General features: G+C 47.2%; 4 protein-coding genes across 4 annotated transcripts; 3 read left to right on the top strand and 1 right to left on the bottom strand.

Moving 5' to 3' along the window:
* Positions 1-446: 446 nt before the first annotated feature.
* Positions 447-1374, top strand: H6S33_007533 (uncharacterized protein; the record flags this gene model as incomplete). The annotated part of the gene is made up of 3 exons (XM_044838892.1): positions 447-521; positions 655-900; positions 958-1374. 3 exons carry the CDS (start codon positions 447-449, stop codon positions 1372-1374), a joined length of 738 nt encoding a protein of 245 aa, XP_044689069.1.
* A 1154-nt stretch (positions 1375-2528) lies between these two features.
* H6S33_007532 (uncharacterized protein) lies at positions 2529-4994 on the bottom strand (the record flags this gene model as incomplete). Its single annotated transcript, XM_044838891.1, has 8 exons — positions 2529-2822; positions 2875-3405; positions 3466-3653; positions 3702-3810; positions 3863-4086; positions 4201-4418; positions 4478-4682; positions 4769-4994. The coding sequence occupies 8 exons, from the start codon at positions 4992-4994 to the stop codon at positions 2529-2531; spliced, it is 1995 nt and encodes a 664-aa protein (XP_044689068.1).
* Positions 4995-5638: 644 nt separating this feature from the next.
* H6S33_007531 (uncharacterized protein) lies at positions 5639-7039 on the top strand (the record flags this gene model as incomplete). The annotated part of the gene is made up of 3 exons (XM_044838890.1): positions 5639-5913; positions 5990-6179; positions 6233-7039. 3 exons carry the CDS (start codon positions 5639-5641, stop codon positions 7037-7039), a joined length of 1272 nt encoding a protein of 423 aa, XP_044689067.1.
* Positions 7040-7828: 789 nt separating this feature from the next.
* Positions 7829-11711, top strand: H6S33_007530 (uncharacterized protein; the record flags this gene model as incomplete). The annotated part of the gene is made up of 7 exons (XM_044838889.1): positions 7829-8238; positions 8292-8515; positions 8579-8755; positions 8839-8863; positions 8922-9488; positions 9546-9596; positions 9719-11711. 7 exons carry the CDS (start codon positions 7829-7831, stop codon positions 11709-11711), a joined length of 3447 nt encoding a protein of 1148 aa, XP_044689066.1.
* Positions 11712-12060: the final 349 nt, after the last annotated feature.

The following is a 12060-nucleotide window of genomic DNA, read 5'->3' as shown; positions in this document are numbered from 1 at the left end:
ACCGGCCAACGCGGGGACTCCCACAGCTCTCCCGCAGCCCAAACCCCGTCTGTCACAGGTGTGCGTGTGTGCGTGCGTGCGTGCGTGCGTGTGTAACTAGGCACAACATCAACACCCATCGTCACCCGGCCTTGCTCAAAGCGAAAGAATTGCCCGTGTCGACTCCGATCCGATAGGTTCGCTAGCCTGCTCTATAGAATTGCCTGCCGCGGTATAGGAGCGAGCGAGTGACTGACTGGGGATAGCAGTAGGTACATACACAGGAATCTCTTGTCTGCGATAGGGCGGCCCGGATATACAGACACCTGTCTATCTAGCTTCTATCAAAAAAAACCCACAGCACACAGCACAACCTCTACCACCAGCTAACCAACCACCAACAACACAGCTAGCCAGTAAGGCCCCCCCTGCGGACGCGGAGATAGAGTGGGCAGAGAGGAGAGCAAATGGCTAACCTCCCCGTAGTGGAAGACTACAACTCCGAGACCGACAGCGACTACAATAACTACTGGCGCGACTGGGTATCTCCCCTTCTCCCCCCATCACTCCCTCTCCTCCATCCCCCCCCTCCTCCCATCCCCCACCCCCTTCTCCCCCATCCCCCCCGCAAGTAAGCAAGGCAAAGACACTAACACCCTCATGTCCTTCGACCAGTTCATCTCCGCGCGCGGCCACGAGTACTTCTGCGAGATCGACGAGGAGTACCTCACGGACCGCTTCAACCTCACGGGCCTGCAGCAGGAGGTGCAGTACTACCAGTACGCGCTCGACCTAGTCACCGACGTCTTCGACTTCGAGTGCGAGGACGAGGTGCGCGAGCAGATCGAGAAGTCGGCCCGGCATCTGTACGGCCTCGTGCACGCTCGGTACATCATCACCACGCGCGGGCTCGCCAAGATGGTATTTATCCCCCATTCCCCCCCCCGCGTCGTGCCGCCGCTGACATGGCGACCCTAGCTCGAAAAGTACAAAAAATGCGACTTCGGGCGCTGCCCCCGCGTGCTCTGCCGCTCGCACCCGCTGCTCCCCCTGGGGCTCTCCGACATCGCGCAGCAAAAGTCGGTCAAGCTGTACTGCGCAAAGTGCGAGGACGTGTACTCGCCCAAGTCGACGCGCCACGCGGCCATCGACGGCGCCTACTTTGGCGCGTCGTTCCCGCACATCCTCTTCCAGGTGTACCCGGGGCTGATCCCGCCAAAGTGCAACGAGCGCTACACGCCGCGCTGCTTCGGCTTCAAGACGCATGCGCAGGCGGCGCTGGTGCGGTGGCAGGAGGGCGAGCGGGCGAGGCAGGATGGGAGGTTGCTGGAGGCCGGGGTCGAGGTGAAGAGGGTGGAGGGCGGGGAGGAGGAGGAGGAGGAGGAGGAGAGGTAGTGCGTGCGTGGAGAAAGAGAGGGGGGGGGGGGGGTTAGGTAGTTTTAGGTTCTAGAAAGGGGGGGGGGGGGGGCCGGAATTGGTTGTGGTTCTGCGCCCGTGGTGTTGATTTTTTTTGTTTTCTGTTTTCTGTTCTCTTTTTTTTTTTCTTTTTCTTCTTATTTTTCTTAAATTGCCCATTTTTTTTCTTTTGCTTGCTTGCTTGTGAGGCGATGCGGTACGGTGGATGGTATATAGGTCCAAACTGCAAAGACTCTGTGAATGATAATTGACGCTCCGTTTCACCTTCTCCCAATCTCCCAGTCTCCTAGCGTACCTACCAACTCGTACCTACCAACTTCGATTCCTATTCCAATTCTCAATACCTACCCGCCTTCCTCCGTATATACGACACACGCACCCCAAGCCAACCATCTTAACCACTGAATCACACGGTCTTGCTATGTTCTTATCGTACATGCATTTATCTCCAATCATGAACGATCACTCGGACATTGCTGTGGCTGGTGCGCGCTGAGATCTACAAGGGCTAGCTAGCTACCAAGTAGCGTCGATCTTTTGTTGTTTTTAGTTTGTGCTGTACCGATGCTTGTCAGGTCTCAGACGGGTGCCTGCCTGTCTTGATTGGGTCAATTGGTAAAAAAGAAAAAAAGATTTTTCTACCAGTTCAGGGTAGACCAAAAAAGATATGGGCCATTTGGGTTTGCCGATCATTTTAGTCCACAAATCAAATATACTAGTCATGTGTACCAAGGCACCCTACACTGTCAGCGTGTATCATGGGCGCACTTTTGGTTGCTAATATTTTTGGCTTGCGGGAAGTGTTAATGCTGCGTGTGTTCAATTGTCAATACTATAGGACATCAGTAGCTATTGTGTACTTGGTTAACGACTAAGTACATGTAGATGAGTAAGGTATCTGTGTAGTAGTTAAAAGGGGGACCCGCCACAACTAGAACTAGCGTTAAAGATCTGTGTGTGAGCTTCCACTCCAGAATTTTTATTCTCCTGCCTTTTTGCCAGTCTTGTTAGTTGCCTAGCCTTTTTTTTTTTTTTTTTTGTTGTTTCCCGCCAATTTCCCGTTCACGATGGTATGCCTGACAAAATCGATTTCAACCGCCATCCAACACCCCTCATATTTCGTATGGCATGTTTTAGCGACGGAAGGTGGATGGAGGTGGAGGAGGTGGAGGTGGTGGCGGTGGTGGCGGAGGTGGTGGAGGTGGAGGTGGAGGTGGAGGCGACGGCGGAGGCGGAGGCGGAACAGAGTCCCCAACAGACTGAAGCAAAGGTCGAGCATGATTGTGAGAATTGGCACTATCGGGGTGATAGTTGGTGCTGTGGTTTTGCCTGTAATATGATTGATGAAATTGTTGCTGGTTTTGTAACATATCCCCCTGTGTTTGTTGGTGTTTCATGTATTCATATGGACTCCCAGATGAATATTTCTAGTTGAGAATAGTAAGTAAATGAAGAAATTTGAGACGAGAGAACGCATACATTGGTATTGTACTCAAATAGCTGTTGGTACTGTGGATTAGGCTGACTATGATAGTATTCCTGGTTCCGATCATGCATAAACTGCCCTCCCTGAGCGGAGAATCCCTGAGTGTTCTCGTACGAATGACCTCCATGACCTCTTTGCCAAGGGGTTGGTCTTGTAGGATTGCCGGAGTAGGACTGAAGAGATAGTCCACTGTCTGGATTTTCGCTCGCATTTTGAGCATGCCCGTACTGCTGCTGCTGTTTCTGCCATGGAGCACCAACGGGTCTGCTTGGCCCAGTCGGCAGAGTTCTAAAAGCATCTCTACTATCGTTCTTATAGCCATCGTGATTCTCAGTTCTTGGCGGGCGTACACCAGAGTTGTTATTGGGATTGAGCCACGGTGCAGGTCCACCCGTGGGTCCTCGTTCCCATGGTCTCCTGTCGTCAACAGCTTGATTTTGCCCATTCTCGATGAGATTCTGCCGAGCGGGAGGGCCAGTTGCGCCTTGATGGGGATTATCGCCTGAAAGCTCAAGCATGAGTTGCTAATAGCCATTAGACTTGTTATTATTGCTTAATTAGACTCACTTGGAGGGGAAACAAACATCATATTCACGCTCCACCGCATCTGCCTGAGGCGCAAATGAATCGGTGTTTCTCCAATCAGATCCCTTCTGGCGATCACGACAGTCTCTTGCCATGTGCCCCGCATTCCCGCAAATTCTGCAAATAACGTTGGAGGTGACATTGCGTTTCTCGGGACATTCGTATTTACGATGGCCGAGACCACCACCTATATGAGTTAGTTTGGAAATAATATTAATACAGGGACCAATCTTACAATTTTGACATGCTTGATTTTCGTCATCTCTAAGAGTCCCGTTCAAGGAAGCTAATTCACGAAGTTGATTTCTTTTAAGAGCATTTTGTCCTTCGGGGATAGAAGCAGCCTGATATATGTTGTGAGTAAGGATAAATGGCTAGGAAGCAACTTTAATTTACCGTTTCAATAACTTCAAGAATAGCTTTCTTCGCCAACTCAATCTTGCCCTCGGTGTCGGCGATAATCAAGCAGTGAAGATCTTCGTCAAGATTAGAGTCAGTGGCTCTATCGCTGGCCCCTTTCCCTTCCTTGACAGAGCCCTTCCCGCGGATAGCAATCTTTGCCCCAGACTCTGATTCCATTCTCTTAAGAGTGTTTCCACGAGGACCGATAAGAAGCCCAACTATTAGTACCAAAAGTAGAGGAAACAGAGACATGTATGTTAGTGGATCTTAGAAGAAATTCAGAAATTTGAGTTCACTGTATTAAGCAAGTGGAAGCGGGGGGGTTAGTTTACTAAAGTTGATTTCTGGATAATCGTTGACCGGCACATAGATCTTCTCAATAGTCTTGGCTGGGCGACGATAATCAGAAGGCGCATGGTAGTTTGAAAATACTGTGTTAGCTTTTTGAATTAATTTATGGCGTTCATCTTCCAGGCGCTTCCGGTAGCGATATTCACGCGTATTAATACGACGTCCTTGGTTATCATATGTAGGCGCTGGAGAAAGCGAACTATACCCGGAGGTTAACGATCAGGACTAGGAGAAGACGAAATAGCAGTTGGAACTTACCGGTTACCATCGTCTGGGACGATGTCACCGATCTTGAGCTTCTGGGTGATCTCTTCAACCCGTAGATGGATAGTGTAGGCATCTAGCTGCTCACTTGTCATCGGGGTAAGGATGACAGTAGGAAGTCCCATCAGACCAGCAACCTTGTTCTCGTCGACGGCTCCCCAGCGGTTCGCCTTTTTGCGTTTCCTGCCATCAGGTAATTCTAGTACATTGATTGGTGGTTAGTACAGCACCCACTGGCGAGTATTTGTTGGGGTGAACAAGAGACGGGGGAAAATCGACACATACCACGCCTTTCAGATCGTCCTCGTTTGACTCCATCGCCTACGCTTTCTAATATTTCTGCATTAAGAATTCTCTCCGGTTTGATGAGGTTCACCTTCGGTTGCTCTTTCCAAGCAGACTTTTTGGGGTCATCAACTGCCAAATCTCTTTCACCATGGCTTTGAAGACGACGTTGGCCCAGTGGTGTAGCATTTGTGCCTGTTCTGCTCTTTCCGACTGTGGAAGCCATTTTGGTGAATTTATGTGGATGGGATATTGAAGAATAGAAGGAAGGATGTTTGTTGGTCGAGCCTACAAGGTCAGGTTACCAGGTCGTTTGTGGAATGTCTTGGCGGTCTGTTACACATAAAATTGTTGCCCCAAGTTGTTGGCCAGTAAATATTAAATCAGCGAGTGATAGTACATGAGTCTAGCTCTAATACTAATAATTCATGATTTAAAGATAGTTATGGTTTTGGAAATCTATATGCAGATAAGAGGTAAGTTATAAAACAGAAATTGATCGAACTCAGCTCTTGTCAAATTCATGAAAAAAACAGTGCTGGATGAATTTCAAGGACCATTAATGCTTGAGATCAAGTGTCACGTGACCGCCTTGCAAGTCTCAACACTTTAATACTGGGACCGCATGTGCTTCCAAGCGATTGCGATAAGAAATATAAAGCTTTAGGATATATTTCAAGATGTCGGGGTATGACTTTATGTATTTTCATTATTTCGCGCTAGGCCCGATACCGAAGAGCCTCAAGAGAGCCTTGACAACTGATTTGCCCACAATGAGTCCACTCACATCTACTACCTTCAACAGTACCAATTTAGTGAAAGCACGGAAACGTCCTCATCTTACATCGACGTTTGAATTATATGCCCAGAATGAGCGTCAACATGCTGCGTTTCTCCGCTCTGCCGCTCCGTAATGCTCGTCAAGGTCCTGCGGGGATGGTGGCATATAGGTCCTTCACCTTACTCTCAAAATCTGTGTCGTCATCACAGCCATCACATGAACGATTCCAACTTTCACAAAGAAGAGCTTTCAATTCAATTCCTGGTCCTGGGGGAAACTCACTGTTTGGAAGCCCTGGGCCAGATAGAGGCGGATCTCCAAGCTACTTCAGAAAGGAAAGATTACCGGCCAATACAATTATCAAGTTTGTACATCTGCCTGCTAATGCTCTACCCTTAAAGAGTAGGGTAAGGACATTGTTTAACCTGCGATTCCTCTAGATTTGTTCCCCAGCAAACAGCATGGGTTGTCGAGAGAATGGGAAGATTTCACAGGATTCTCGAACCAGGTCTAGCTATCTTGCTCCCTATCGTCGACAAAATCCAATACGTCAAGTCCTTGAAGGAAGTCGCTATTGAAATCCCCAGCCAGAGCGCAATTACCGCCGATAATGTTACTTTAGATCTAGATGTGAGCACACTGTCTCTTTACAGCTCATTTTCGAGAGGGCTAACTTTGCCTAGGGCGTCCTTTATATCCGGGTGTTTGATGCCTACAAGGCTAGTTATGGAGTCGAGGATGCTGAATATGCAATCTCTCAATTGGCACAAACCACTATGCGTTCTGAAATCGGACAACTGACGCTTGACCAAGTCCTTAAAGAACGAGCGGCACTGAACATCAACATTACCCAGGCCCTCAATGAACCTGCCGCTGACTGGGGTGTAAAATGCCTCCGTTACGAAATTAGGGATATTCACGCCCCCGATCAAGTCTTAGAAGCAATGAACCGCCAGGTCTCCGCTGAGCGCTCGAAACGTGCGGAGATTCTCGAATCTGAAGGTCAAAGGCAGAGTGCGATCAATATTGCAGAGGGTAAAAAGCAGTCTGTCATCTTAGCCTCTGAAGCGAAAAAGGCAGAGCAGATCAACTGGGCTGCCGGAGAAGCGCAGGCCATCCTTGTCAAGGCCGAGGCAACTGCTAGAGGTCTCGAGGCTGTTGCTCAAACAATCCGTGCAAATGGAGATTCTGCACAGAATGCGGTCAGCCTGACGGTGGCGGATAAGTACGTTGAAGCATTTGGAAAGCTTGCGAAAGAGAGCAACACTATCGTTATCCCGGCTCAGCTTGGTGATATCGGCGGAATGATTGCCGGTGCAATGGGAATTTACGGAAAGGTAGCAGAGACACAAGCGAGACAGGCACGAGGACTAGCAGTAGAAGCTGCCGAAGATCAGGACAGACAAGAGAGAGAGGAGGCAAAGTTTGAAAAGAAGGAGAAGAAGAAGCACTCAAAGGTCCCGGTCTCATTCGGAGATTATGAAAAGTAATTGTGCCAGTACTGTAGTGGATCGGGTAGATTTAGAGTTACATCTACACTGTAGTAAAAAGACTCCTTCATTACACATAGCTTTCCTCTTTCCTTAGGTTTCGACAGTTAGCGCAAAAACTCCGCTCTCTGTTATGGTAGCAACTTACTTGTATAATACTTTTGCTGTTTCGATCATCGTCAGGTTTCAATAACAACATTCGTAAGTTTTCTATTACTAGTCGTCCGCCAATAGCTATATCCGGCGCTAATTGTCAATCAGAAACCCCACATACGCTTACTTAGTAATTGTGTGCATAAACTCCTCTACATTTCTTTTGCCGGGCGCCTCTGCAAAGCGCGCTGTTGGCTCCCGTGCTGCCATGCATCCTGCTCTATGCATGTGCATGATTGACAAGCCCAAGACAGATTTCATAGGGTAGCCGTGACTCATGGCTCAAGCTCATGATCAGCAATTTTTCTTTCTCCACATAAAGCCGGCCTTTCAGACTATGATTAGGCCTGATACAGCGCCATAGGTCCCTAGGTACTTAAAGCTTGATTGCTGTTCCAACTCGGCCGGCTGCATGCATGGAGACACGAGTCAACCAGGTCCCTGTAATCCATCGTTGTCCGCCTGAAGTAGGCTGAGCTGTAAGCATCCAGGGAGTTTATATACTCTAATGTTGCTTCTATTGTAGCTTCCTACCTACTTTTTCGTTCCACCGATCTAAAACGCTGGACTATTCCCTACGGCTATTAGAAAACTCACCAATTTGATATTCTGACTAACAGCAAGATCCCCTGAGCTATGGCTGAAGCAATAGGCCTTACCGCCAGTATAATTGGCATTGCCCAACTCGCAGGAAAAACCTTTCAAGTTTCTTATAATTATATAAGCTCAGTTAAAACCGCACGACGAGATATTCGCGAATTCCTGGACGAGTTATCCAGTCTGAAAACCGTTCTGGAATCCCTACAAAAGGTTGCCGATGAGAATCCACAATCGGAAGCGCTCCGCCAACTCAATAAATCAAGTGGTCCTATCGAAAGAATCGATGGAGTACTCAAAGAGTTGTATATAAAGTTAGATTCCAAGGATGGATCTAAAATGATCAATCGAATGAAATGGCCATTAAAGGAGAAAGAGACGGAGAAATGTATCATTATGATAGGCAGACATACAACTATTTTCAATATAGCCTTGTCGGCGGATCATATGTAAGTATACCATGTCAAATACCCCCTAATTAAGCTATACTAATAGAATATAGGACTTTGTCGAAAGAGATCGAGACATACACAAAAGAAATGGGAAGCACAATAGAGGAAATGAAATCTGATATCCGGGATACAGCTTTGGCAATTTACGGTCTCAAATTGCAGTCAAAAGATACCGGCGAACTAGTTCGCGAAACGAATGTTGTAATCCAAAGTCTACAGTCAGAGGCCGTTGCTCAAAGGTTGTGGAGGCAAAGCCAGATAACCTATGCAGAATGTAAGATCATTTACCAATAACCAATTGTGTTAATGGATATCTGATCTTTTGAGAGCGTTCTAGCAGAGAGGCGGAAGTCTATAATTAACTGGTTCTACAAGGAGAGTTTTGATATAAAGCACGCCGATATCATTGCGATGAGGCAGCCGGGGACTGGCGAGTGGTTTTTCAGAAGACCCGAATTTCAAGAGTGGGCTCAGAAGAACCCCAACTCGCCTATTCTATGGGGCTACGGTATACGTATGTATCAAGCTTTTACTCGTTTCTGACCGATGGGTAAGTTAAAGAGCCTTGGGTTAACGATTGGCTTGTCAAATTAACAGCTGGAGCTGGGAAAACGTTTTTATGGTATGTTACTTCTGAAGAGGTATCTTGCGTATAGGGCTAACTTGGCACTTCTATCTAGCTCGGTGGTGATTGATCATTTCCAAGAACGAAAAATAACAGCAAACTACGGTTTAGCCTATGTCTACTTCGATTATAGAGAGCAGGAGCAACAGGGACCATATCAAATTCTCGCGAGCTTAGTGAAGCAACTCTTGTTCCAACTAATTCCCCTACCTCCGCCCGTCGACGAGCTCTACAAACGCTTGGAACCTCATGGAAAGAGACCTTCTTTAGATGAGCTTTACTCTATTCTTAAGATCTCGTTCACGGAATTTGATCAAGTATTTCTAATCTTCGACGCCTTGGATGAATGCGATCAAAAAAGACAGAGAAAAGCCCTTTTACCGCTGTTCCATCGGCTTGCACAGAGTGGAACTCATATATTCGTTACTAGCCGACAACATCCGGAGGACATACGAGATTCTATGAGCGCATCAGCAAGTATCGAGCTGTCACCAAGCATAGAGGATATGAGACTCTTCATTGAGCAAAGGATCGAAGAGAATGTTCGGGCGAGGCGCCTAGTAAAGCAAGGGAAGTGTAAAGATTTGATCATAAATGAACTTATTCAATCTGCGCAGGGAATGTAAGCTGTAATGACAACTCCGATATTTCTCATGCGAATACACATTAATTCGAACAGATGGCGGGTTAAGCAAGACGTCAAAGCTGTTTTTGTGTTGACAGAGGCAGCGTATTCATCAAATATGGCAATTTCAACGTCTTGTGTGACCGGCCGTCTGTTCTAATTAATGTGATAATCCCATTCTATCTTGTGCATAATAGATAGGTCTGTTCTAGGACTAAATTTTATAGGTTTTTGCTGCTCCATTTCCATACCGAGTTCATCTGTGGGATGACCAATGTTCGACTCATGCTTCGGGCACTACAAAGCCTTAGAGATTCTTCAAACGAGGAAAGACCTCTAAATCCCACATATGATAGAGCCATGACGATCATCAAAAACCAAGCCAAAGGATCAACCACGATAGCAATGAAGATTCTGTCTTGGTTGGTGGAGGCTCGCCGAACGCTATCGGCTGATGAACTGCGAGAAGCGATTGCCGTGGAAAACAATCGCTATGAGCTCGATGAGTGGGATTGGACAGATAACGCAATTATGCTTGATGTTTGTGCGGGCCTTATTACGATTGACGAGAAAAGCAACGTAATAAGATTTGTACACTACACGGTCCAGGAATACTTAATCGGGATTTCGCTGGTCGGAGACGGCGAGAAACTCGATATAGCGACGGCTTGCGCTACTTACTTGTCATTCGACGTCTTTTCCGAACCTGAGCAAGGGTTATATGGCATCTCAGATCGAGTTCGTCGGTATCCCTTCCTTGCTTACGCTGGGAGATACCTACCCTTCCATATCAGCTTATGCCAAGAAGATCAGACGGCGGAGTTACTTCTCAAACTATTCGAAAACCCAGGTCACATAAGCTCTTATATCCAGGCATATGATTATAACGGAGGGGCCAGTCTAGGATCTGACAAACCATTTCCTGTACAGAAAGCACTACATATAGCATGTTGGATGGGACATAAGATAGTAGTACAGACTATCCTAGATAACGGGGTAGATATTGAAGCTGAAGACTTTAAGTGGGAGAGGCCGCTATACATTGCCGCTGCCGGTGGCCACAAGGAAGTGGTCAAACTCCTTCTTGAGAACGGTGCAGATGTTGAAGCAGCGCTGTATAACGGAGAAAATCCTTTGCATGTTGCTGTTTTAAACGGACACAGAGAGGTTGTCAAACTGCTACTTGAGAACGGTGCCGATATCTCAGCGCGAGGCAAGGACGGATTTTTAGCACTCCACATCGCAACATCGACTAGAAACGAAGAGCTTATTCGCCTCCTTCTCGAAAATGGTTCAAGCATCTCTGCGGAGGCCGATGGCGGAGTAACACCATTACATCTCGCTACGAAAATGGGAAATAAGCGACTTGTAGAGCTTTTCCTCGATCTAGGTGCCGATGTCAACCCAGTATCGACCAGCCATGGGGAAACACCACTACACGGGGCAGTATCTATCGCGGGGGACGCACCCACAGTCAAATTGTTACTGTCTCGGGGTGCCGATATCGAGGCTAGGTCACATCAAGGGGCAACACCACTACACTATGCTGCAAGAGCAGGCAAAAATGAGGTCATTGAACTTCTGCTTGACGAGGGGGCGCAGATTGACGCGAAGGATCAGTGGGGCTACACTTCTTTACACCATTGTGCAGCATCGGGGAATCGACCTGATGTTTTTAAGTTACTCCTCGATAGAGGTGCCGATATTTTTTCGACGACCCCTGGAGTGCCGGAGGAAAGACACCCCCAGTCGATTTTACACAGCGCCAGCCGGAATCACTCGGAATCCGCGGTGCCAATAATACAAATGCTTCTCAAAAGTGGTGCCAACGAATCCCTACGCCTGGAATACGAAGATGCAGTTTTGGACGAGGGTCTTTCAAAAAATCATCAAGCGGCACACAGATTTATGGCTATAATGCGTGATGCTCATCCTTTTCCTAAGTTTCAATGGCAACTGGAGGTAGAGAGAAAACAAGAGGAGCTCCGGGTAAGGAGGATGAGAGAGAACGAGGAAAGATATTGGGAGAGAGAGAGGCAGAAGAAGCGTGATCAGGAGCAAGATCAATGTGGGGCTAGTGAAGAAAGTGAAGAAGATAAGAGTGAGGAGGAGGAAAGTGAAGATGAAAGCAACAGTATAAGAAATGATGAAGGGCCAGAAAAGGAGTGCAGAGGGTGGGAAGAACAAGAGCAGAGAAAAGGAGAGGCTATTGCAGTATAGAATACCCAAAGATATAGACCTGCGTACATGTAATTAATTATGAAGACATTCCCGATTTAGTATGTGTAACCAACACAGTATATTATGTACAGCCACTCTGCAAAAGTGTTCGTGATTCCGATTTCAGAGTGAGACATTTCTCTATATGTAACCGTGGCGGACCATCAAGAACCCCCAAGAGAAAACTTTCCCAGTGACCAATGGAGCCCGGAATCAATGAAGAATAAGATCAATAACATATCTTCTTTTATATGTAGTCGCAAACTACATTACATATTTTTCTTTAGCTTGAATCTCTCCATTAATAACATCAACGTCACGGGTGCGCCACACTGCGCACTGACATTAA

The sequence above is a fragment of the Morchella sextelata genome, assembly GCF_020137385.1.
Source record: "Morchella sextelata strain SCLS chromosome Unknown scls_23, whole genome shotgun sequence".
NCBI classification, from domain to species: domain Eukaryota; kingdom Fungi; phylum Ascomycota; class Pezizomycetes; order Pezizales; family Morchellaceae; genus Morchella; species Morchella sextelata.
This window is presented reverse-complemented; position numbering and strand designations above follow the sequence as displayed.